The following is a 26,071-nucleotide window of genomic DNA, read 5'->3' on the forward strand; positions in this document are numbered from 1 at the left end:
TTGACCCACAGTGTAATGTGGTTTGTATTTTATTGTATTTTCCATATCTTAAGCATAGCGTTTTTAAGATGCATACAGGGCCCCAACCGACTCTAGTATCGCCACTGGTGGCAATATACTGGCAACTTTTCCAGGGTAAATGCTGCCTCCTTACAATGACAGCTAGGAATGGCTACAGCTCACCAAAGACCTATATCAGAATAAGCTGTGTAAAAAGTAAAAATGCTGAGTGTTTGTAAACCTCTTGTTTTAATATGATCAAGTTTGTTTTAAAAGTATGTTTCTCATAATTGTATTTTATTTTAAATGTTGGCACACATAATCCTCCATACAGTGGTACCGGCCCTCAACGCCTGCGGTGACGTCACGGTCAGGGCGGGGCGGGCGAGCCATTCCAGCTGCCGAGTACTTTTGTCCCTACGTGGAGGAGGCAGGACTGCTAACTGGACGCTGTCTGGAATTTCAGGCGCACCGACAGTGAGTACCAATTTCCTGGCAACTTCTAGATCAACAACTACTTAGAGCTAGAGATTGTCTCAGTCGGATTTACTAAAATAAATTGTTGTCTTAATGTTTTCAGTCTTTGATCTGTTCGCTCTTTAAGGGTTGGATTTGCAGTGCAGACATGGATAGTTTCCTGTCTGTAAAACTTGCATGTCTTGCATGCTAAGTTAGCCGGCTAGCTTTAGCAAACGTTACATCTTCCCTGTAGCATTCTCATCTTCACAGCCCTCTGCATATCGCAAAATATTAAAATAATTTAGTTTCTGGCTAATTTAGTTGGCAGACTAATAACTTTTAGTACACGTTATCACCACTAAAACACGGGTCACTAAGCATCACGTGTCTTGAAAAATTACTAAGTCTCCGTATTTTCTTCGAGTTTTTGTAATTATTACATATATTCGAATATGATAAGTGCTACAGTAAAGGGAAAAGTAGACACAACCAGGTCCGTTTGTTTTGCACGCAGAAGCGCTCACCGGAGGGAGCCGCATAGGTGGAGCCTGCAACTAGTTTTTACAATATTCCCTGTACACAATCTGGCGTATAAATCATCGGTACGTAAATACAGTCACACTTACAGTCTTTTTACAACAGCTGAAGAGTAAAGTTTGTTGTAAATCTAGGTAAATCTTTTATCTAAATGAAGACTCCTAAATATACATGTAGTTGTTGTTTTAGGCTCTGTTACCTCTCTCTGCTCTTTCCTCCTTCTTTCTTGCAAAAGAGAGTGTATTATATATTCTTTAATTTAAAAGATGGTACAGTATGTTGGTTGGGAGTTTCGTGATTGTGCACAACAGGCACAGCTTTTTTTTTTACCCATATAAAATAGTGGTCTATTTAGAAATGTTTACAGCTTTGAATGATTTAGCAGATTTTTCCTTTAGACCCATCTAAGGATGCAACACATGTACATCTGGGATTTCAATTGTGGATCACTGTTGGACCACAAAGGCTCTAGGACAGTATCAGAAGGGTCTATTCGTTTTTTCTCTTAATTAACATGGTGCCCTGGAACAAGAAGTGTGATGTGAACACAGTTGATCATCTGAACTTTTCTTCCTTCTTAGTATTAATTGCTAGTAACATTGTTCACTGTTTGTTACAGTCTGTCCTTGGTTAAAATCTCATTTTGTTTTGTTACAATGGCATACTTTGATAGAGATGTTTTTAAACATATTTATTCGACTCGGGACTATATTACAAAGTATTATTCAGTGTCAGGAATGGAAAAGGTGTTGTTTGCCATTCTTTTGTGGGAAAGAGAGAAGCTTTAAGTAATTTTAACATTGCCTGTCATTAACATGGTTCGTGTGGTCAAATTGCTCAAGCATGTGCATGTGTGATATGTGTACTATGCAACACAAAAGCTGAAGTAAAATGACAATTTCCCTTGTGCGTGCTACAGAACCACATGAGTACACCTTCTGTGGGTGTGTTAAATACAGATACTACATATCTGATGTTATTTAAAAAGGCAAACCAGACAGTCAAGAAGGAAGGGAGTATCTCTTGTTTCCACCCTTGCACATGCTCACACCTGTGCGAATGAACAGGTTGTGCCACTTTCTGCACCGTCAGGATTTTAAACAGGTGCCTTCAGTCTCTATTCAATGCAGTGAAAGTGATCAAGTTACTTATTAGACTAGCACGTTTTGTGGTCCTCAGCTTTAGAGTTTGTGTGGTCTTCAGCTTCTGAATTTTTAAACGCAACAATAAGAGAGAAAATAATTTCAAACAGTAGAATGTAAAGCCCCCAAAGTTGTTACTAGTAGTTGATGTTTGATATTTCAAGCGAGGTTAAACAAAAATATATTGGGTTAATGTATTGTTGAATAATAAAATGCCTGGTAGCAAGGCTCTGCTGGGTTAAATTATGACAAAATGTAATAGTGTAATTAATAATAATATTATTACGTATGTCCTCTGAGTTGGCATCCTTTGTTTGTGAGGTCAGGATCTAAATATGGTCTTGGAGCAAGGAAAGACACATTGTCTTGCTCAAGGGCAATTAAGCTAAATGCTTGCATAAAGAAAAGGTGGTGTTTGGGAGTTACTGTGCCTTGAACTGACTGATTATGCCATATTTAAAGAATAATGTGTTTTTAATGAGTTCTTTTGATGAGTAAATGCAAACCTTTGCAGGAGTGGCTGCTTACCTGTAGCAGAAACGGCCTAACCCAACTGCTTCAGCAGCTCCTCTGCAACCTGTCTAATTACATTCCCAAATTATGGTTGGTAGGGTTATGTTAAAGCTACCCCATCATCATCCACAGGTCCATTCTTTGATTTGATGAAAAGTAGTGTAAAATAAAGAGGCGGTATTAAGGATTAACTGCTCATAGTTTAGAATGCTTTCAAAGGACATTTTCATAAGGATATTTCCATTTTGATTTACTATACAGTCTACCTGTAAGCTAGCTTTTAAAGTACCAGGTTGCTATGCCTGCAGCTGTACATGGTGTTAGAGTTGTGTAAACTGTCCATACAATATTTTTTTGTCACCTCCCGCTCACCTGTCAGCAGGGTTGTGCTTATCATATCCACATAGTCCGAAGAGGAAATAAAGGGGCTGGTGTTTATGAGTCATTTGCTTCGCAGCTGCAGGCGACTGAATGAGTAAATCGGCCCACGTTCTTGCAAACTAAGTTGGGTGTGTGCATATGAACTTGACCACATTTGGGAAGGGTGCCCAATCTATTTGTGAGCTTTGAATTTCACATGTAACATGTGTGGATGAAACACTGGCAGGGTGGAGTGTGTCAGCTCTACATATTTAACTCAGCCATCTGGGAATAACCCTGAAAAATCCATCAAATGTGATTGTAAACAACACCAATGTGCTGTTTTTGGCTTTTACCAATTAAAGCTGGTGCTTAGAAAGTTATATTTGTGTTGTGTGATAACCAGCTATAAAACAAGTGAGAACTGACAGAGCTTCTTGAAAGTCAAACAAGTTCAGTTGCTCTTGTTTTGCTACTACTAGACATCACATGACCTAGATAACTGAAACCCCACACTAACTGCTGTTTTCATTTTGGCGGTCGTCTTGATCCCCTCCTCATTTTAGTCCAAAGTGCAAAATCGTGGCAGCATCATTTTCATCTACTTAACTCTTACACTGAAGCCAAGTGCTGACATTTCAGTGTTGTGTTTGAACTGTATCAGGGGTGCTTATATGCTTTTAGGCAAATGTTAGCAACTTCTTTTAGGAGTTTGCGAATAGAAAAGCACAGGACTTGTCTCCTCTGTCTGAGCACACAGACAGCTGTAAGACAGCAACTGTTTTTGGAGCCTGACACTATTTTCAAAACCATATCGCCATGGTTTGTGGGGATTATTACAAACCCTCTATTCTTCTGTGTCATGAGTGATACATCACACATTTGTCCACTGCCATCTGTGCCCTTGCCCCATGTACTTAACCCCTCTTCTGTTTCCACTCTGCCTGGGTCAAGGGTGTGACGAGGACTGGCATATGAGGTAATGTTTGTTAGCCCTTATTGTAGCTGGGCTTACTTCAGCAGCCACATTCACATTCTTTAGGAGAAAAGTTAAATATAGCAACACTGACTTCGTCTTTTTCCTAACTGTTTAATCAGGAGTTTGTATTTGCCCTGTTTTAGTATTCCTTTGTAGAAGGAAAAGCCTGTGTTCTCTCTGATTCACAGAGTGGCATTTTTGGATGTCTGAATTATAATTAATTAATTAACACTAATTAAGGTGAAAAATATGGCACTGCTATTGTCACCACCAGCATAACGTTTCTGATAAATTTTTGTAATCATAAATGAAATTAGAATAAACACAGTTTTATCTAACTTTGACACATTCTTCATTTTTTTTGTGTATATTTTATTTTTTGAGGATGAGCTTTAGTGATATTAAAGGAACTGAGTCACACTCCTACTGCAACTTTTATAAATACTATTAATAGTTTCAGTCATAAAAGAGGATGTACAGTTATTGGACTTTTGTCCTGAAAACATTCCCCTAATTTTGCCCGAGGCCATTGATGGCTTTAATCGTTTAATTAAGGCATAGATTGTTTAATAATAACTGGAATATGGTCAGTTTGAATAACTAACTTAAATGTTTACCTACTATGGTTTTACACATATTGTATTGTGGAAACCAGGAATGTCCATGCCCAGAATTCCTGACTTATAATGTAAAAATCAACAATCTGTTCTTTAAATCATAAAATAGTAACACGTTTCTGTCTGGAAAAATCTGGGATTCTTATACAGTGGTATAAGCCTCTTCTTTGTTTTCTGAAAACCTGTGTTGGAGAGGAATGTCATCGTACGAGTTTAGCCTTACAGAGCAAGGCAGCACACCCTCTTCACATCTCTGGAAGTTAAGCTCGAGCTGCCCAGGCCTCAATTTCTCCACCACTACAGAACAGGAAGGAGGTAGTCAGAGGAATTCCTTATTTTCAGTGATTTTCAGATGGTTAGTCTGCCACAGAGGAATTTGGGAACACTGTGTTTTTTGTCAAGCTAAATAACTTTGAGATTTGAGTCTCACTGGTCATGTTTTCTGACTTCAGTCCTTACACATTTAGGAGTATTTAGAGACAAGATAAAAGTGCAAAAGATTAAAGTCAAATTGGTCAGTTTTAGTGGATTTGCAGAACATGTAGTTGCTGCAAGCATGTTGTATAAAATGATAAAACTCAAATCTCTCTTTTAATATTGAGGTAGTGTCCACCTCTCTGGAAACTTTTTCTGCAAAACTGGCTCCCTGCTAAACAATGGACTTAACAGGAAATTACTTTGATCAGAGACAGAGATGTGTATGGGAAAGGAAAAGAGCTAAAGAGAGAAACTAAAGACAACAGTAGATACAGTCAGCAGTGATGGGGATCAGCAGGGATCAGTGAGAAGATGCATACATTTGGTTCTGCTTAAGAGTTTTCAGGGAGTGACTTCTGTTCAACCTGGAGAGGACAAAGCGCTTCTCTGTTGGCAAATAGGCAATACATGTTAAAGAATTCTTATTTTGCAGTGCACCGAGCTTGGTGGAGTGTTTATCCCTTTGGTGGTTGAAGACTGGTATAGCAGCCTGGATAAAGCTTAAAGGATGTGGTTTTCCTCATGTCATTGCACCTATCATTTCAAGATCTTTCTCATTACTTTGTGCTCTTTCTCTCTCTGTAGTTCCACCTGACTGACCACGTCGGGTTAATAACAGAAACAATGTCTGGAAAGATAACAAAAGAGGAGATGGAGGAGATGAGGGAGATCTTTGGGAAAATTGGTGAGTTATCTCGAGTGCAGTGCAGATTTTATTTTTGTTAGTTTGTTTTTAATTTACACTAATGTAAAACATTAAAAAATAGTTTGAAGTTCTGTCTGGCTTATTATTCAAAAATTTTAAATGTACATTTATTATTATATAGACAAAATTTAAAAACAAAAGGTTATTCCAACCCTGTTTGTACCAAATGTGTCTACAAGTAATTGTTTTGTGTTTCTGTAGATATGGACAACAATGGCTATATTTGTGATTATGAACTCCATGAGCTCCTCAAAGAGGCTGGACACCAGCTACCTGGGTACATGGTTCGTGAGATCATCCAGAAACTTGATCGCGACAAGGATAATAGGATCAGCTTTGATGAGTTTCTGGCGGTACGTTAAACTCAGAACAGCTCATTATGTCGAGCTCCACAAGTTTTCTTTACCTGTTCATTCCACATACATACGCACAGATACTTTTTTTTGATTGAGACATCCAACATGATTTAGACATGTTTGATATCTTAATAAAAACAATTATAAACTTTATTAATACTATGCTGTTTAAAACAAAGTTACAAGATCTTTTACACTTAAATAAATAAAAAAACAAGGGTTGATGTAAAACTGGGATTTAACTATTAGGTATAATGCTGCACATTTGCTGTTGGGATGAAACTGTTTCCAGGACCAACCTGGTGGCTGCAAAATAACATGTGCCATTGTGTTGGAAGGGCATCTACTGCAAAATGTGGCTTTTATCAGACACCACTATATAAAATATGTTCTTAAAACTTGTAACATGTGAATGCGATGCTAAAAAAAGGATTAATTAAGTGCATATTTATGTGCAAGGTCATAATTGTATACTTGGGCACAAAAATGCAAGCCGCTGCCCTGTGACCTTGTGTATGCTTGCTCTTTAAACAAGTCTCCCAGTTCCAGGCTGAATAGCCTATTGTGGTCACACCAGTGCCTGTGTAGCTGAGGTCACTGATGAAGCAGCGATAACTTCAGCTCCAGGAAGTATGACACACATTGGAAAAGAGCACATTGTGTTTTGTCAGAAGCCACTCACGTGTGTATGCACAGTATGAACTCCGCCACAGAGCTCTCTACAGTCCCATTAGTTGTTGAGACTGATTAAATGTTTAGACATAATTATGTAATGTTGCAAAGTGGGGGCAAGCCTGATGGTAGTGTTAGTGTAGTGGAGGATGATAGCAGCTGCAGCTCCAAAGCCAGGGACACCTGCAGAAAGGGACAGAGAGATGGAGACTGAGAAGGTGGTGACAAAAAAATGTTGGGGGTAGAAGAGAGGGATGAGAGTAGGAAACAAGGTCAGTGCATTGGGGTGGTGGGTCCCCCAGCAGTCTGAGCCCATAGCCTCATGCCTATAACTAACTATAAACTTTGTAACAGTAATGACACAGTGGGACTTACCAGCAACACAGTCACACTTTAAATCACTCCAGTCTACATAAATGCACAACACAGCATCAGTTCCTGGCTTTTCTCCATACATAAACAGGTTTTTTGTGTTTGTTTGTTTTCTCCAGCAAATTTATTTTGTGTAAGGACCCATTTACTGTCCTTTACAGTACTGAACGTATTTTCTCAGGCCTTTTAACTGGAAGGTTGGCTTTATGTTTTTCTGCCAGTGAAGAGAAATTCTAGCAGCATTGCTGTGTCTGTCAAATGACCTTGGTTGTCATGATCTCTAACAGGAGCTTAATAAGACAGAATGAGATACAATGTTTTGCCCATTTATAAATTTATTGATAATGTTTGAATTATGGGATTTTTTTTTTAAAGGACCATAAACCCACTCTGACTTATTTGTTGATTTAAAATTGATCTGCATTACAATTTGAGTCCCTATTAATATTAACAATAACGTTGTTCATCTGGTTATTGTTGTTGTTGTTGTCATTGTTATTGTTGTTTTTATATTTTTGTTTGTTTGTTTAATGTTAGTGTATTTCTTCAGTCTCTAAACTTTCTTTAGTCTCTTTGTAGATTGTCCATGAGCTGAGGGGCAGTGAGGTTGCAAAAACTTTCAGGAAGGCCATAAACAGAAAAGAAGGCATCCTGGCTATTGGAGGGACATCTGAACTGTCAAGCGAAGGAACTCAGCACTCATTCTCCGGTACGTCACAGAAACAGTACTGACATTATGAATGTAAATGGTCTTCATGCGCAACACTGTCTTAGTAGGTTGGTGTATTGTATTTTAACTGATCTCTATAAATGTCCTCACTTACAGAGGAGGAACGATTTGCCTTTGTAAACTGGATCAACACTGCACTGGAGAAAGACCCTGACTGTCAACATGTCTTGCCCATGAATCCTAACACAGACTCCCTCTTCACATGTGTCGGAGACGGTATAGTACTCTGGTGAGAGATCCTGCTTCAATTCAAACAAACAGAGGCCTCCCTTCCTTGTTACAGTACTGACAGTTTGTGACAGTAAACGTCTATTTTAAGTTAAGTTTACTGTCACAAAATGTTCGCCAATTTTTTAAAGGTTAGACTTTTTTTGTAAATTTTTTAAAATGCATTTTACATAGCATTCAGGATATACAAGAAAAGAGGGGAAGGTCAGAGTTCAAAAACATTTGGGTTAATTCCCTTGTTTCTGAATGTAATGTACATATTTCTGATTAATGTTAATATTTGACATGTTTTTGTAGCAAAATGATCAACCTGTCAGTGCCAGACACAATTGATGAGAGAACAATAAATAAGAAGAAGCTGACACCGTTTACAGCACAGGTCAGTCAGAATATTTTCGTGATAAATCTTTTTTTTACCCCTCACTTTTATGAACGATTTTCTACCAGCTGATGTTTTGCGTCTTACAGGAGAATCTCAACCTGGCCCTGAATTCAGCTTCTGCCATAGGCTGCCATGTGGTGAACATCGGTGCTCTCGACCTAAGAGAGGGGAAGCCCCATCTGGTGCTGGGCCTGCTCTGGCAGATCATCAAGATCGGTCTGTTTGCTGACATTGAGCTCAGCAGAAATGAAGGTATTTGAAATTGCCTGTTATCTAACACGTGTGAGTGTGTATTCCTGATGTCAAGTAGCTGAACTGATTATTAACACCTCTCCACAGCACTCGCAGCTTTGCTGAGAGAGGGGGAAACCCTGGAGGACCTAATGAAGCTCTCTCCAGAAGAACTGCTGTTACGCTGGGCAAACTTTCACCTGGAAAATGCTGGCTGGCAGAAGATCAACAACTTTAGCTCTGACATCAAGGTGGGCCCACTGATAATTATTTAAAGCACTTGAATTACAGTGCCTACTTAAACACCGGGTGCAGGCCATTATAAAAAATGACTGACTTTGCTCTAACTTATGATTTAAAGGTTCTGTTGTTTTGGTTTTTTACCTATATGAGCGATCCATTTTCATGCACTTCTTTATTAACTAGATTCGTCTAACAGCACAATTGGCTGGGCGGTACATATTTAGCCTTCACTGCTACAAAAATAGGACTAAAAGACACCTTCACTGATTTTTGGATTTGCTTCTTTTGGTTCTAGTTTCGGCAGTACATACTTGCAAATAAATGCCATTAAACTTCCCTATGATAAAATATCACTCTACTTCCAGCTGAAAAATGCCTCCGGATGACATCACTTGGAGGAACCTTCAGTTCAGATTATGTCATGAACTCATCCATCTGAAATTATTAAAAACTCCTCCAAGTGATGTCCTCTGGAAGAGTTTTCAGCTAGAAACAAAGGGATATTTTGATATAGGGAAGTCAGAGGGAAGTTTAAAAGCAATAAAACCATAGAAAGCAAGTTGAAATTTTGGGGAAGTTCCACTTTATTGAGGTATGGGCTCACCTGATGTATGGGTTTAAGACCTTTTGTTAGCAGTCCTTTACTAAAGCAGTAAAGTTAAGATTTACAATATATATATTTTTTAAATATTGTGTTCCACTGAACCTGTCTGCATATGTCTGCGTGTTGGCCCTGAGATAGACTGGCAGCCATTCCGGGGTGGACCGAGCCTCTCGCTCAATGACAGCTGAGATAGGCTCCAGGCCCCCGCAACCCTCAACAGGATGAGCTGTTAGTATAAATGAAGGATGATTTTTGAATATAGTTTTATACCTTAAAGCTACAGTGGGCAACTTGCACTTAATCCAATTCCTCCCAGATCTCCTTCTCCTTGCTCAGAAATAGCTCTGCTTTGCTCTTTATGTTCCTCTATGCACAGTCATTTTTTTAATTAAAATAAATAAGAACATTAAAAAACATGAAATTCTGTGATTGCCCAGAAGGTTGATCGTTGCTAAAAAAAACTTTTGGAAGCGAAGATCTCTGCGTTGTTTCCAGTGCTGGTTTGTGAATGTGGGTCAGAAGTTTGAACAGCACCTATCCTACAAAAAAACCTTTATACTCAGGATTTAATATAAGGAAAGTATAGTGTTCATTAAGGAAATCTACACATTTATGAAGCAGTTTTTCACACAAAGATTATTTAAATATTACAGATGGTACACAAAATACAAAATTCAACAATACAAAGATGCACACAAACTATCAATGCTTCAAAACGTAATACTTTTGAGAACTGCTATCGCCATGAGACAAAAAATTGCAATGATGTTACACAGTTGATTCTCTTGTTATGCATTAGCAAAAATCTTTATCTATATTTAATTGTTTTTCAGGACTCAAGGGCCTATTTCCACCTTCTGAATCAAATATCTCCAAAAGGCACAGACGAAGAACATCCACGCATAGACATCAACATGGCAGGCTTCAGTGTAAGCACTGTCACAGTCGGCACTCACAGTTGAGTATCGTCACCACATTGTAGCAGCTGTACAGTGTCTCTGATTGGTGTGTGTGGTCTGTGTGTTGTACAGGAGAAAGACGATCTGAAGAGAGCAGAAGCCATGCTGCAGCAGGCCGATAGGCTCGGCTGTCGACAGTTTGTTACCCCAGCTGATGTTGTCAGTGGAAACCCCAAACTCAACCTTGCCTTTGTGGCCAATCTGTTCAACAAATATCCGGCACTAACCAAACCTGAGAATGAGGACATCGACTGGAGATTGTTGGAAGGTAAAGAGAGTGTAATAACTCATTTTTTAGACTGAATTCTTAATTAGAGCTTACAGTTTTTACAAGTCTGCCACTACACTTTTTTGCTAGAGAGCTGGTTGTAAAGTACTATTAAAGTACTATTTAAACACAAATAACAACCAGTGACAGTCTTGAAAAGTAAGTAAATTTAGTTACAGTAAATCATGTGCTTGATAAAGTGGAGTTGATCCCAGATTATACAAGAAACGATCTCATCTTTATTGGTTGGTCCCACTGTTGCTAGTTCTAAAGCCCCTGAAAATTCTAGGTAAACTTTCTCTAATATCCTATACAACCCCAATTCTAAAAAAGTTGGGACGATGTGTAATATGTAAACAAAAACAAAATGCAATGATTTGCAAATTTCATCAACCCAACACATCTCAAAAAAGTTGAAACGGGGGCAACAAAGGCTGCAAATCAAAACAACTAATTAGGTTAATTGGCAACAAGTCAGTAACATGACTGGGTAAAAGGAGCATTTCAGTGAGGCAGTGCCTCTCTATGTAAAGATGGGGAGAGCTTCACCAATCTGTGACAAACTGTCTAACAGTTGTAGAACAAGTTCAGAAAAATGTTTCTCAATGTAAAATTGTGCAGACTTTGAAGATTCCACCGTCTACAGTATATAACATCACTGCAACTTTTTGAATTAGGGCTGTATGTTCATAACTCAAATCAGCTATAATTTCAGAAAACAAACAACCTTATTATACGAGTGTTATATTTACAATGTAACAGCCACAAACTCAGATACTCTGCTTCATCAGAACTTTGTGGGTTAGTCAGATTTGATTTACAGTTGTCTAGCAACATGAATAAACACACCCGCTGTTGTCATCATTGATTTAAATGTTGCTAAACTCTTGATAGTTGCCTGTACAGAAAGCCACAGACAAAAATAAAAACACAAACATTTCGCATGCAAAATACAGAAACTGTGTCCTCCTGTGGTTAAAGATTTTGTATGTCAATGTAGGATCTCAGAGCTACTCGTATGAACCTCACTGACAAAGCAGGTTTTCGTGTACCTTAAACAGCCTGCAGACTTTTGTTGTTTTAGCATAAAAACTAATTTTAATGACACAACAAGCCACTCCTAACTGACCTCTACTCGATACTTTAGTTATATAGAATAAACATTTCAGATAAGACAGTGACTAGGCAACTGGCGTTTACAGCATTACATATCCATTTGGTTCCACACGTTGATCTTCTGCATATTTAGAACCACACTCAATAATATTGTGCATTCCTACAAATAGAGAGGCGTAGCTGTGTTCTAGTGAATCTGTAGTTCTGAGGGGTGTGTTATGCTGAGCATTTAATTTACATGTCCAGCTCTGACTGGACAGTTATTTTTCTGACGTATTGCACACAAACCAACTATTCACTGGTAATGAATAGCAGCTGTAGTTGGCTTAGTCATTTGAATCTGTGTGTGAATGCCATGGAAATGAGATATCTTGGAGGGAACCAGTATCCCATAATCCTTTGTTCTCCAGGTGAGACAAGAGAAGAGAGAACATTCCGAAACTGGATGAACTCTCTGGGAGTGAACCCACATGTTAATCACCTGTATGGGTATGTACCACACACAACTTTGTGTCACTCCTTTATTTACACTGATATCTGAAGACATTACACTTGTGGTATGATCTTGAGCATATTTAATATTGAGTAAGTGAGCATTAAACACACTTGTCTTCTAGAGACCTACAGGACGCCTTGGTCATCCTTCAACTATATGAGAGGATTAAAGTTCCTGTTGACTGGAACAACAAGGTCAACAAGCCACCTTACCCCAAGCTGGGAACCAACATGAAAAAGGTAAACCAGATCAAGTGTGTTGCTAGCCAGAAAAAAACAAAAACATTTCGCCAACTCTTGTTTTTTGTGCCCACAGTTGGAGAATTGTAACTATGCAGTGGAACTCGGCAAAACGGCCAAGTTCTCCCTCGTTGGCATCGGCGGGCAGGACCTGAATGATGGCAACCCCACCCTGACTTTGGCACTGGTTTGGCAGCTGATGAGAAGGTGAAGCACAAATGCAGTTTAATCCTTCAGGAAAGAATGAAAAACAAATACATTTTCAAAATGGGGAGGAAAATGTTATTTAGAAATTAAATTTATGAAAAAAGTAAGATTTGAATTTTTTGCATGACGACACACAAAAACTTAGGATGACAAATAAGGGCTGAAAGCAATTACAACGCTTTTCTAGGGAAAACAAACAAATCAAAATGCTTATGATATTTGTGTTAATGACCATGGGTTGGTATTTGAATGCATAACGCTGTTTCCAGATAACATTTTGTTGTTCAGTCAGTATGTCTATGTGGTATTTTGAAACACTATAATTACTATCAGTCTTCATTGTCAGATTTATTGTAATAACTGCATGTATTTACTGTAAACCATATCTAAGCTTGGTAAGCTCCATTTCATGCCAGTGGTGTCTGTGTGTGTCTGTTTGTGTGTTTCTCCAAATCAAGACCACATTTCCATGAACTCAAATGCCTCCTGTCACAGGATGTGTGTTGGCATCTTTAGTAGTTCCCCATGCTTTATATGCTCCGTGTCAGAGTTTCCAAGGTTCAAATGACCAAAAAAAATTGCAATAATCATGAAGTCCCGACTTCTTAGCACAACTATATATATTTACTTTTTGTTCAAAAATGATTTAAAATACAAAAACATGAATGTTTCTTCCTTGGTTATATATGAAATGGAATCTTCAGTTCAAATGCAAAATAAACTGGTTGCTTCTCGGCTCTTTCAGATATACATTAAATGTGCTGGAGGAATTGGGAGATGGAGAGAAAGTAAATGATGACATCATCGTAAAGTGGGTGAACAAAACGTTGGCGGGGGCTGGAAAATCAACAAAGATTTCAAGCTTCAAGGTAAACCTGTTGTGAAAAGAGCTCTATGTGTCATTTCTTAGTCAGAACCATTCGTTTATGGAGCTCAATCAAGTGTCAAGTGACACGACACATGACAAGCTTAAAACACAAGTCAAATGATAACATGCAGTGGCATCAATGTGTCATTTCTTAGTCAGAACCATTTGTCTATGAAGATGGTGAGATGTGGTTGAAAAACTTTACGTTAGTATTCCCAAGGTCAAAAATAAACACCTATGCAAGAATAATAAATAAGCAGAATTTTCACATCCACTTTGTCCAAATGCTACTGTATGTTTGAACTAAATCTTTAAGTCTGTCTTGTAATTTATTCTCATGTACATGTATCAGTGCAGGTAATGTTTTCGCATTCAGTTTGTGTTAAATTATGTGCTAATCAGGACAAAGAGATCAGCAGCAGTTTGGCAGTTCTGGAACTGATAGATGCGATTCAGCCTGGCAGCATCAACTATGAGCTCATAAAAACCAGCAACCTTTCTGAAAACGACAAGCTGGAGAATGCCAAGTAAGATTTTCCAAGAAAAAATAAAAAACACAAAAAAGAAACCAATCACCTTTTTGTAAACTTTGTTATACAAGTAAACATCTCAATTCTTCCTAGATATGCCGTCTCCATGGCGAGAAAGATCGGCGCACGTGTCTACGCTCTCCCAGAAGACCTTGTGGAAGTCAAACCCAAAATGGTGATGACAGTCTTCGCCTGCCTTATGGGTCGGGGAATGAAGCGGGTCTGAAAATGGCTCGGATCATTGTGACACACTTGTACCCTCAAGCCATTAGCATTTTAAAGAGTGTACCGTACCCACCCCACCCCTCCAACTGAAGGAATGAAGAATGATTGATTTGATTTTGTTTATTTTTTAATTTTTTTTTTTTTAATGAGAAATACAGTCAGAATTATGGATTTGCATGTTTCCCTGCCTCATTTAATTAACGAGGCATTTTCTGAAGAATCGTGTGCTGTCATTTTTATTTAAAGTTTATCCGCAATACTAAACTTTCTGAAGAGAAGGGTGTTAGAAAGGACAACTTGTTACGTTCAATATGTCAGTATGCAGAACTCTTAAAAAATGTATAAGAATGCTGTTTTTTAAAGCAAGTATGCGTATTTCCAGCTACAAGGTTGTTTACATATTTTTACTCAGACTGATAAGTAAATTATATCCTTGACAAAGCAACACGCAATTCTGAATACCATACTTGGTATTCAGAATTTGGTATTCAAAATGCTTGACAAAGCAAAAAAAAATCAGGCAGGGATGTTTGGGTGCAGAATCACACAAAGGGCTAAACATTCCTTATTACTTACTGAAATACAAGCATGTCTTAATAACTGGCAACATAAACTTTTACATATCTGAAAACAGAAGCCATAAGGTCAAACTATAGTAAGACCAGCCTGGTGTACTGTCTGTATTCTTGTACTCGGCATTTGTTTGTTTCTTGACAATATTATGTGAGTGAGAGGTGTTTTGGGATGTCTGGTATGTGTGGTCTTTTTTTTATTTTGAGCTGTTACGTTGGATCAAGAGCAGGCTGACTGGACTCTCCTGACTCCTGCAGTGCCTTCTTGTCTCAAAGACGACTTGTGCTCGTGCTTTCCCCTTTTTTTTTTTGTATTAAACAAATATAAAATATCGACAATTTCATTCCAGGTAACTTTATGATATTCTGTGACTATGGCCAAATTGTATTTGGTCCCAAGTTGATGTCAATGCTTAAGTGCTTTACTTGTAACAATAAATATGACGTTGAGAAAAATTTGAGTAGATTTACTGCAGCTTTCCTCACACTGGGCAGTAAAAGAAAACAACTATCCTATTAAAGGTCACAGTGGTGCTGGAGCCTATCCCAGCTATCATTGGGCAGGACAGGTCAAACACAGACAGACATTCACACCTTTGGCTCATTTGGAGTAATCTAATATGCATGTCTTTGGACTGTGGGAGGAAACCGGAGAACCTACAGAAAGCCTACGCAACTACATTAAGATCATGCAAACGTCACACAGAAAAAACACAGCCAGGAAGTGGATTTGAACTATGGATAGTCTTGGGAAGCAGCACTGGTAACCACTTCACCATGCTACCTGAAAACATAACGTAATTGAATTAATTACAAATACAGAAGAGCCCAGAAATCTCAAGTTCTTGTACAATAGAAGATAACAGTGACAGACTGTACTTTACTGTTCATTGGCCTGAATCACAGTCAGTCGTAGAGTCCTCTGGGCTCCTCTCTCTCAACAGTTTTTCAGTTAAGTTTCTGGTCCCTCAGTTTTCCAAGAATCTGATTAAAGCCAAGACTGTCAAGCTCTGTTGAAGAGAGCTAATAATGAAGAATTTGTCTCCTGTGTCAGCCTCCTCATCTCTTTAAGCTCTGTTTACACCTCAGAACATGATCAGTGTTGAAAATAAAGGGTCCCTGAGACTATTACATGTCAAAAACCTAAAATATATTTTAATGTTTTTATGTTATTACATGTTTTAACAGAGACATAATGTAGGTTTGGGTAAGTCACAACAAAATGAAAATAATATTACTAACATGTAAGGAAATCAATAATTGAATATATCCTAATAAAGGAAATACTGTAATCAAGACCAGAACAAAAATTATTGATTATCATTAACGAAATATGGTGTCAATAGTCAAATGTAAGAAAATATTAAGCCAACAATGGCAGAACAAGTATTTACATCTTTTTTTCAAGTAATTGCTACAGTAAGTAACAGTCCTGATTTTTAAATCAGCAAATTATCAGCAAAATCCTCTGTCAAAAGAAAAACATCTCACTCTGCAGAAAAATGGCCCCTGTAATTTATGTGTGTGGTATTTTACTGTTGAAGCTGGTTGAGGTGGAACTACTTTTCATTTACTACTACCAAATATACTCTAAAGCAATTTAGTACAGTGGTTTTTCAACCTCCAATGAGTGGTGATCCTAGATCTTTGGGCACTAGGTGAAGACGCAAATTGAGAACCCTAACAGCTAGAAGAGCCCCACTTAGAGGGGGTGGAGGCAGTGGTGGTGGTATTGTATAGAACCTTTATGGTAAATTGAGAGGGGTTTATATTTGTCATTGCAAAATGTTCCAATATCAGGGCCATCAAGGATTCCTTTTCCCTAATTATTTTGGGGGGGTGACTAAGGAGGTGATTAATGTGGTGAGAAAAAGGGGGTAAAAAACATTGTTATACAAAAATCTTTATTCATTTTTTATGCTTTTATCTTATCTTCATTTTCACTAGATTGTTTATTTAAATATTATTGAAATTAAACTAACTGAGAAGTTTAAGGCAGAAATGTTAGAATGTTATGTCACAGACATCTGAAAAATTAACTATCTACAGTTCAGAAATGAGTAGAATAATTAATATAAAAAATCAGAAAAGCAAAGAGTAGCACAAGTATTACCTCAAAAGTACTTCAAACATGTAAATTATAGTAGTTTTTTTTGTAAATTTACTTAGTGAGATCCAAAAAAAGATTATATAAGGCCAAGAATTGGCCTTATGTGATGTCCCTTCCTACCTACCTCATGCATCTGTGCTCCGTCCTCCAGGGGATCAGTTAGACCACGTGTGCGCACACCTGAAGGGAAGAGCGGAGCACACTTCAGGAGGACAGTCACAGAAAATGCTGCAAGTGAGGGGAGTGAGGGAACTGTTTTCATTTGTTTGGTGCAGATTGATTTCTTTCCTCTCATAACAGCCACTGTGGGCCCTGAGGATGGATTGGCAGGCAAAGAGCTGCTCTGGGTGTGTCTGTGTCAAGTCATTGTGAGGACTTTTCTTGAAAAACTGAGGGAAATTAAAGGTAGGAATCAAGATGTGTAAGGTGATACTTTTCCAGGATTTTCTCTTGTTTTATTAACTTTTGGCATACACTTTATCATGAGGCTAATAATTCATGTTTGTTTAATGTATTAATAATAAATTCAGTTGAAAGTAACAACCATCTTTTTGGTAGAGTCATGATTTGAATTTAACATGGTTCAAGTGAGTAAAATCAGCTTAATTTGATATTAACAGCACTATGTGTTGCAAGTAATAATAAGCAAAAATTGTTGCCAATTAAATTTTATTTGCAATTGTAAAGAACATTTATTCTCACTATGTTAGTGGAATTAATATTTCATACCAAAAACACCTATACTTTCCTTTAAGGTGTCCTAGAAACAACTACGCTATTTTTAAAACCGTTGGGAATTACTAGGTAGGAATTATTTAGAATGAATCCTACAATTAGTATCAAAATTACAATATTCTTTTAAAGCACTTCCTTTAAATTCATTGGGAAATATGGACCAATAAAATAAAGTGTTTTCAGTTGACAAAGTTTGTCTCCTTATAGTTGAATCAGTTTAAGGGTGAATTACCTGTTTCGCAACCTTAGTTTATTTAACCCAGCAGCTACCTGGCAGTTATGTCATGAACACCCTGGTTTCCTAAGTGATGCGACTCCTGAGGGAGGCAGCTGATTGGCTCACTGAGCCGCAGAGCTTCAGGCTGATTGTGTGTGTGTTTTCGTTAATGATCCACCAATTAGTCACACAACGGTAACAGTCATCTAAACACCCTGTCATCTGTGAGAGTGGAAGCGTGGCGAGAGGTGATTTTTATTTATATAGCCCATTATCACCAACACAAATTTGCCTGAAGGTTATTTCACTGCCCTCCTAACTTGGGGGGAGGGAGAAGAATTTGAGGTGTACTCCCACCACCTAAAAGATATATTGTAAACCATGCATCTCCTGTATGTATGTAAGTTTCTCCAGTCACCACAGCAACCACCTGCTGTGTGATGGACCAGTAAAGACTGTCCCAGTTGTCCCCCTGTCCCCTGGCTATAATCTGTCTTACGCACTGTAAACACTGAGGCTCCATGTAAACTATAAACATATTGGCTTCTGTGACCCTGTGGTGTTGCTGAAGACAAATAAAACCACTTTTAACACTCCCATTCACACATAGCACACAGTAAAAACTCAAACAGGCTTTAATACAAGCGTTTGTCCTCACTGTCAGATCAGAGGATGACGGGCCAAGTGGCAGAGCGAGATCGGTCACCCCACAGTTTGTCAGTGAAGACCACTTTGGACGAGGAGACTGAGAGAGCTGACAGTATTCTTAGCAGGTGACTAAAACAAGTTGTGTTGTGTTGTACTTGGATGTACTTGGATGTTTGAGATACCAAGGTGATTAACAAAAACAAATGGGTACCGACATGTATTCTAGTGTGTGTTTTAAAACTTTCTCCTCGCAGGGTACCATCGGTCTGTGATGACACATGCTCAGAGCTACAAAGAGTTGCTGCGCTCGACCCTCATGGAGGCTATTTGGAGGAGGCTTTTCAAAGGAGCGGAGCTATGTCAAGGTGAAGCTGTGACAGCCCAGCTGTGCCACATAAACATCTTTCACTGAGACATTGTGAAAAATTGTTTTTCTCAGTTCACACAGGAAATGACTGCTTTATTGTGTTTTTGGTAAAGGTTTTCTGGCTTTTTACAAACAGACCACAATTACTTCTTCAGAAAACATTTAACTATGATAACCAATGTGTTCAGTCAGTATATTTCAGATGAAACACATGCTGAAAAAAAAATTTCTTTATGTAATTATGGCTGTTTATTTGCAAAGAAATGATTTGATGACAATTTGATGAAATCCTAGGAGACCAGATCAAGCAGAGGTCTAGCAAGATTATAGGCTGAAATTTACCTGTTTGACAAAGTTTTTTCTTTTTATTATAACTTTCTTTCAAAGATTAAAGTATTTGTAAACATGAAAATAGTTTAGAACAAAAATCCCAAACTAAATTTTTGACTCAAGTTTTGTTTCACATGTACTGTTTATATTGTAAAGAAGTTGTATTTTTCCCGTCTACGTCAGAATGGTAAATCTGGTGGTGAGACTGAGAGAATGGGCACACAGGAGCCTGTTGGAAGAAGAGGAGCGGCCCGACTCATTTCTGGAGCGCTTCCGTGGTCCCGAGCTGAGAACAGCCCCCAGCCGTACCAGCAACACTCAACCAGATGTTAATGGCAACAATGCCAAAGGGATTTTCAAGTATGCCTGCCTACCAACCTGATTTGATGAACTCTCCAGTGCATCCAGAAAATATTACCAGCACTTAATTTTTTCACATTTTGTTCTTACAGCCTTATTTCAAAATGGATCAAATTAATTATTTTTTCTCAAAATTCTAAAAACAATACCCCATTAATGACAACGTGAAAGAGGTTTGTTTAAAATCTTTGCAAATTTATTAAAAAAAAATGTAAAAAAATCACATAACTATTCACCGCCTTGCTTGAAGCACCTTTAGCACCAATCACAGCCTCAAGTCTTTCTTAGTATGATGCTACAAGCTTGGCACACCAACTTTTGTGCAATTTCTCCCATTCTTCTTTGCAGTACATCTCAAGGTCCATCAGGTTGGATGGGGAGCGTCAGTGCACAGCCATTTTCAGATCTCGCCAGAGATCGGTTCAAGCCTCGGCTCTGGCTGGGCCACTCAAAAGACATTCACAGAGTTGTGCCATAGCCACTCCTTTGTTATTGTGGCTGTGTGCTAATTTGTCTTGTTGAAAGATGAACCGTCACCCCAGTCTGAGGTCCAGAGGGCTCTGGAACAGGTTTTCATCAAGGATGTCTCTGTACATTGCTGCATTCATCTTTCCCTCAATCCTGACTGGTCTCCCAGTTCCTGTCACTGAAAAATAGGCCCATGGCAGGATGCTGCCACCACCATGCTTTACTGTAGGGATGGTATTGGCCAGGTGGTGAGCAGTGTTTGGTTTCCTCCAGACATGACACTTGGCATTCAGCCCAAAGAGTTCAATCTTTGTTTCATCAGACCAGATAAGACCCGAGTCCCTCGGGTGGGCTGTCATGTGCCTTATACTGAAGAGTTGTTTCCATCTGGCCACTCTACCATACAGGCCTGATTGGTGGAGTGCTGCAGAGATGGTTGTTCTTCTGGAAGGTTCTCCTCTCTCTGGCCCATTCTAAGAAGAGTCCTGGTGGTTCCCAACTTCTTCCATTTACAGATGATGGAGGCCACTGTGCTGATTGGGACCTTCAATACTGCAGACATTTTTCTGTACCCTTAGCCAGATCTGTGGCTTGATACAATCCTGTCTCTGAGGTCTACAGACAATACTTTGGACTTCATGGGCTGATTTGTGCTCTGACATGCACTGTAAAGTGTGGGACATATGTATGATTTTCCAAATCATGTCCAATCAAGTGAATTTGGATGCCAATCAAGTTTTAGAAACATTTCAAGAATGATCAGTGGAAGCAGGATGCACCAGAGCTCAATTTTGAGTCTCATGGCAAAGGCCAGTAATACTTTTTTTAAAAAAGATATTTGCAAAGATTTCAAACAAACTTCTTTCCCATTGTCATCATGGGGCATTGTATGTAGAATTTTGAGGAACTAATAAATTTGATCAATTTTGGAATAAGGCTTTAACATAACAAAATGTTGAAAAAGTTAAGCACTGCGAATAATTTCTGGATGTACTGTATATGCTTGGCTGGCATGAAAAAGAGATGAACAGAAATACCAAAGCATTTCAATGCAATCTACAGACCTGCACAACCATATTAAATATGTATATTTTTTGGAATGCTGTTCATATCAAGGTAGCACACACACAAACCTTTTGATGGTCATGGTGCACCTCTCCAGTACACAAGCTTAGAACAAGTTTAGGAAATCATAGGGGCACAGGGGGCTTCAGAGCACAAATTAAGCATCCAGAATGTCCCATTAGCTCCTAGACAGGTCCTGTTTAAATAAAGCTTTAGGACAAAAGATCTTACTAGCACTTAGTCTAAGAAGTACTTAGTCAGTTCTGTGAGAGGCAACAGCACTTATCTTGAAACCGCAGAGATGAGCCAATACACACACAGACACACACACAAACTACATAATAATAGTAGGGTTTATTGAAGAGGCATTGTATTGCATTAATTTACATCTTCCAATTGCTTTCATTGTCTTTGCAGTAAGATGTCCTAACCTACAGATGTTGTGTCTGAGCACATTGCAATCTCTCCATGTTTTCAGGAAAAAGTGGTATTTGTTTGTGTTGTCCCCATCTGATGATGCCTACTACCGCTGGTTATTTTTTATTGCCCTGGCTGTGCTGTACAACTGGTTCCTTGTTGTTGCAAGGTAACAACACCAATGTCACTATTTGTCAGGGCTTTGCAGCCCTCAGATATTAATGATGGATGCAGTGATCACATGTACTTTCACTTCTTAGGCTGCAGAAATAAATCATGAGTTTTGTATCCGCAGGGCATGCTTTGACAGGTTACAATTGGAAAATTACATCTGCTGGCTGGTGTTGGACTACATCTCTGACACTGTGTACATAATGGACACTTACGTCAGACTTCGCACAGGTAACCTGATAAAAAATATTGCTTCTGACCACTCTTTTTCAAATGATACTTGTTTCACACCTTAATGTTTGTTGAAATATACAACCCTAAAAAGAAGTTGGGAAAATGCGTATAATGTAAATATAAACAGAATGCAATAATTTATTCACAATAGAACATAAACAACATATCAGATTTTGAAACCGAGTCATTTTACCATTTCATGGAAAATATTAGCTCATTTTGAATTTATTGGCAGCAACACATCTCAAAAAATTTGGAACAGGGGCAACAAAAGGCTGGATAAGTAATTGCCCCAAATCAAAAACAAATGGATGAGCATTTGACAGCTAAGTAATTGACTAAACTAACTGGCAACAGGTCAGTAACATAACTGGGTATAAAAGGAAAAAACTGGCCAGCTTAAGACACTCTTTAAAAAATACAAGTAAAGTAGGACAGAATTAATAACTCATGATAAAAACTCGGCCCTAGCTAATTTCACCGCATCCTTAAGCAGTCTCTCAGATAGTCCAGGGAAACATGAATATTGTCCTTCATCCATTATTCTCAGAGATGAAACACAATAGTAAGCAGATTTGTGCTGTGTCCATCTTGTCTCAGGGTTCCTGGAGCAAGGTTTGCTGGTGAAGGACTACACCAAGCTAAGGGACAGCTACATCCATACATTGCAGTTCAAACTGGATGTGGTGTCCATCCTGCCCACTGACCTGGCGTACATCTCCACTGGCATCCATATGCCCCAGCTCAGGTTAAACCGTCTGCTGCGTTTCCCTCGCATGTTTGAATTCTTTGACCGAACAGAGACACGCACCAACTACCCCAACATCTTTCGTATCTCCATTCTCGTTCTGTACATCCTGGTCATCATCCACTGGAACGCCTGCATCTACTTCGCTATATCCAAGTCTTTGGGATTTGGCTCGGACACTTGGGTGTTCCCAAACATAACTGACCCTAACTATTCCTCTTTATCTTGGAGTTATGTCTACTGTCTGTACTGGTCAACTCTTACTCTTACTACCATTGGAGAGATGCCTGCTCCTGTGCGAGATGAAGAGTACTTATTTGTGGTCTTTGACTTTCTTGTTGGGGTTCTGATATTTGCCACAATTGTGGGAAATGTTGGCTCTATGATTGCCAACATGAATGCTACCCGTGCTGACTTTCAGGCTCAGATTGATGCCATCAAACACTACATGCAATTCCGCAAAGTCAGCAAAGAGCTGGAGACACGTGTCATTAAGTGGTTTGACTACCTCTGGACAAACAAGAAAGCAGTAGATGAGCAGGAGGTGCTGAAAAACTTGCCAAACAAACTACGAGCTGAGATTGCTATTAATGTACACCTGGAGACCCTGAAGAAAGTGCGCATTTTTCAAGACTGTGAGGCAGGGCTGCTGGTGGAGCTTGTCCTCAAACTACGGCCACAGGTCTTCAGTCCAGGGGACTACATCTGCAGGAAAGGGGACATAGGGAAGGAGATGTATATCATTAAAGAGGGGAAGCTGGCTGTGGTGGCTGATGATGGGGTCACACAGTACGCTCTCCTCACGGCTGGCAGCTGCTTCGGTGAAATCAGCATTCTCAACATAAAAGGCAGTAAAATGGGAAACCGCCGGACAGCCAACATTCGCAGTTTGGGTTACTCTGATCTCTTTTGCCTCTCTAAGGATGACCTGATGGAGGCGGTGACTGAGTATCCAGATGCTAAGACTGTGCTAGAGGAGAGGGGCCGGGAGATCCTGAAGAAGGAGGGTCTGCTGGATGAGAATGCAGAAAGTGGTGGGCTGCAGAAAGAGGACACGGAGGAGAAGGTGGAGAGGCTGGAGTCCTCTCTGGACACTCTTCAGACCCGCTTTGCTCGTCTACTCAGCGAATACACACAAACTCAGCAACGGCTGAAACAGCGCATCACTCTGCTGGAGCAGCAGCTGAATCAAACTGACTGTGGTGCAGATTCAAACCACGACATGGGTGCAGGGGCAGAGATGGTCACTGAAACAGACCTTGGGCCTGTTGCCTGTTCTCTTCATCATGTGCAAACAGAACAATCCACTGTCAATACATTAACTTTCTCTCCAAGGAGGGTTTAGATCTCCTAAAAATAATTGTTTAAATTCATTAGGACTATAGAAAAACCTAATGATACGTGAGAATGTTTTCCCACTTAACCTGGTTGTAAAGTTTGTATATCAGTAAATATGAAAAGAAAGCTGACAACACTGCTGTGCCCATACAGTCTTTGAATCCTTGACTAAATGCCAAAAACAGAGTTTGTGTTTACATTTTAGTTCAAAACTTACTTCTTAGATTAAGGAAAATCAACATACAAAACCCTGAAAATGAAAAATGAAATACACATTCTTAAGGTAAAACATTTTAGACTAAAGAAAATAACTGCTTGTTATAGTTTTTAGGTCACCTAACATTTTGGGTGTGGTTGCATGAGATGAGGGATTCAGATCTCATGACATATATTGTGCCCCTGCTCTGAACACCTTGTCTCTTGCTGTTTCTCTAGGGATAAGAAAGTCCAAGGGGAGATGATAGAATATGATTCGCTGGGTTCACATATAAAAACACAGCTATTTTCCAGTGTACATATTTTCCAGGTTAGAACTGAATCAGATATACAATTCATACTATAGTCATTATGATTTATTTTTATATTATACATATCGTATAACATTTAGAACTTCGCCATTTTTACATACATCTCCCATTTGTATTGTGCATATTAAAAGACTGGGGATTTTCCAGTAATTCAGCCTCTGCATTCCAGGATACAACTCAACCACATGAGTAATGTTGATAAGTGCAGCTGGAACAGTGCCTGAGCTGCAGAGCTGGTTACAATAAAGAGGCTGGAGGTAATGAGGCGGGAGGTACCCCCTGCAGCCCCTGAAGCACTGTGTGGGATCGAGTAACACGAAGAAATCTCCAGTTACCTTTCACAGTTTGGTCAAGATCAGGCACATGCATAAAGTATAATATCTGTTGTGTTACATTTGAAATAAAAGAAACAACACAATGATTTAAACCAAGATACATGAGATGACATAAATCTTCTGCCCCACAAAGCTGCAAATCAAGATCAAATGACGGATCCTTTGACAACTAATTAGATTAATTGGCAACAGGTCAGAAACATGACTGGGTATAAAAAGATCATTTCAGAGAGGCAGAACCTCTCAAATGTAAAGATGGGCAGAGGTTCACCAATCTGTGAAAAACTGCACCTAAAACTTGTGGAACAATTTCAGAAAAATGTTTGTTAGGGTAAATTTGTGAAGACTTTGAAGATCCCACCATCTACAGTATATAAGATCATCAAAAGATTCAGAGCATCAGGAGGAATCTCTTTGCACAAGGGACAATGCCATAGGCAAGACTGGATGCATGTGATCCTCAAGCGGCACTGCATTAAAAACAGGCAGGATTCTCTACTGGACATCACTGCATGGGCTTAGGAACACTTCATGAAATCACTGTCTGTGAACACAGTTCGCTGTGCAATTTACAAATGTTAGTTAAAGCTGTATTATGTAAAGAAGAAGCCATATATGAACATGAAATGCAGCAGTGTTCTCTGGGCAAAGGTTAATTCAAAATGGTGTGAGGCAAAAAGGAAAACTGTTCTGTGGTCAGATAAATCAAAATGTTTCATTCTTTTTGGAAACCATGGAGATGTGCCCTGCAGACTTAAGAGGAGAAGGACCATCCAGCTTGTTATCAGCGGAGAGTTCAAAAGTCTGCATCTTTGATGGTAGGGGGGGTGCATTAGTGCCTTTGGTGTGGGCAGCTCACACATCTGGAAAGGCACCATCAATACTGAAATGGACATTCTAGATTTTAGTGCAA

At 39.0% G+C, this 26,071-nt stretch overlaps 2 protein-coding genes across 2 annotated transcripts; both read left to right on the forward strand.

Moving 5' to 3' along the window:
- Window positions 1–291: 291 nt before the first annotated feature.
- LOC137107639 (plastin-3-like) lies at window positions 292–15,544 on the forward strand. Its single transcript, XM_067491407.1, has 16 exons — window positions 292–477; window positions 5,670–5,769; window positions 5,992–6,143; window positions 7,770–7,899; window positions 8,017–8,149; window positions 8,446–8,527; window positions 8,617–8,782; window positions 8,870–9,012; window positions 10,442–10,537; window positions 10,640–10,835; window positions 12,362–12,440; window positions 12,569–12,686; window positions 12,763–12,893; window positions 13,639–13,762; window positions 14,164–14,288; window positions 14,385–15,544. The coding sequence occupies exons 1-16, from the start codon at window positions 307–309 to the stop codon at window positions 14,515–14,517; spliced, it is 2,079 nt and encodes a 692-aa protein (XP_067347508.1). The 5' UTR covers window positions 292–306; the 3' UTR covers window positions 14,518–15,544.
- Window positions 15,545–18,822: 3,278 nt separating this feature from the next.
- Window positions 18,823–25,755, forward strand: cnga2b (cyclic nucleotide gated channel subunit alpha 2b). The gene is made up of 6 exons (XM_067492540.1): window positions 18,823–18,923; window positions 19,053–19,163; window positions 19,652–19,855; window positions 21,867–21,974; window positions 22,101–22,207; window positions 22,811–25,755. Exons 1-6 carry the CDS (start codon window positions 18,823–18,825, stop codon window positions 24,301–24,303), a joined length of 2,124 nt encoding a protein of 707 aa, XP_067348641.1. The 3' UTR covers window positions 24,304–25,755.
- Window positions 25,756–26,071: the final 316 nt, after the last annotated feature.

Source organism: Channa argus, chromosome 22 (genome assembly GCF_033026475.1).
Source record: "Channa argus isolate prfri chromosome 22, Channa argus male v1.0, whole genome shotgun sequence".
NCBI lineage: Eukaryota > Metazoa > Chordata > Actinopteri > Anabantiformes > Channidae > Channa > Channa argus.

What these genes read in the sequence shown, in the direction of transcription:
- LOC137107639 (XM_067491407.1), top strand. Translation starts at nt 307, where the DNA reads ATGTTGGCACACATAATCCTCCATACAGTGGTACCGGCCCTCAACGCC. An exon ending in GAATTTCAGGCGCACCGACA is followed by an intron (nt 478 to 5,669) that starts GTGAGTACCAAT and finishes CTCTCTCTGTAG; the next exon opens with TTCCACCTGACTGACCACGT. An exon ending in GGAGATCTTTGGGAAAATTG is followed by an intron (nt 5,770 to 5,991) that starts GTGAGTTATCTC and finishes GTGTTTCTGTAG; the next exon opens with ATATGGACAACAATGGCTAT.
- cnga2b (XM_067492540.1), top strand. Translation starts at nt 18,823, where the DNA reads ATGACGGGCCAAGTGGCAGAGCGAGATCGGTCACCCCACAGTTTGTCA. An exon ending in AGGAGCGGAGCTATGTCAAG is followed by an intron (nt 19,164 to 19,651) that starts GTGAAGCTGTGA and finishes TATATTGTAAAG; the next exon opens with AAGTTGTATTTTTCCCGTCT. An exon ending in TGGTTCCTTGTTGTTGCAAG is followed by an intron (nt 21,975 to 22,100) that starts GTAACAACACCA and finishes TTGTATCCGCAG; the next exon opens with GGCATGCTTTGACAGGTTAC.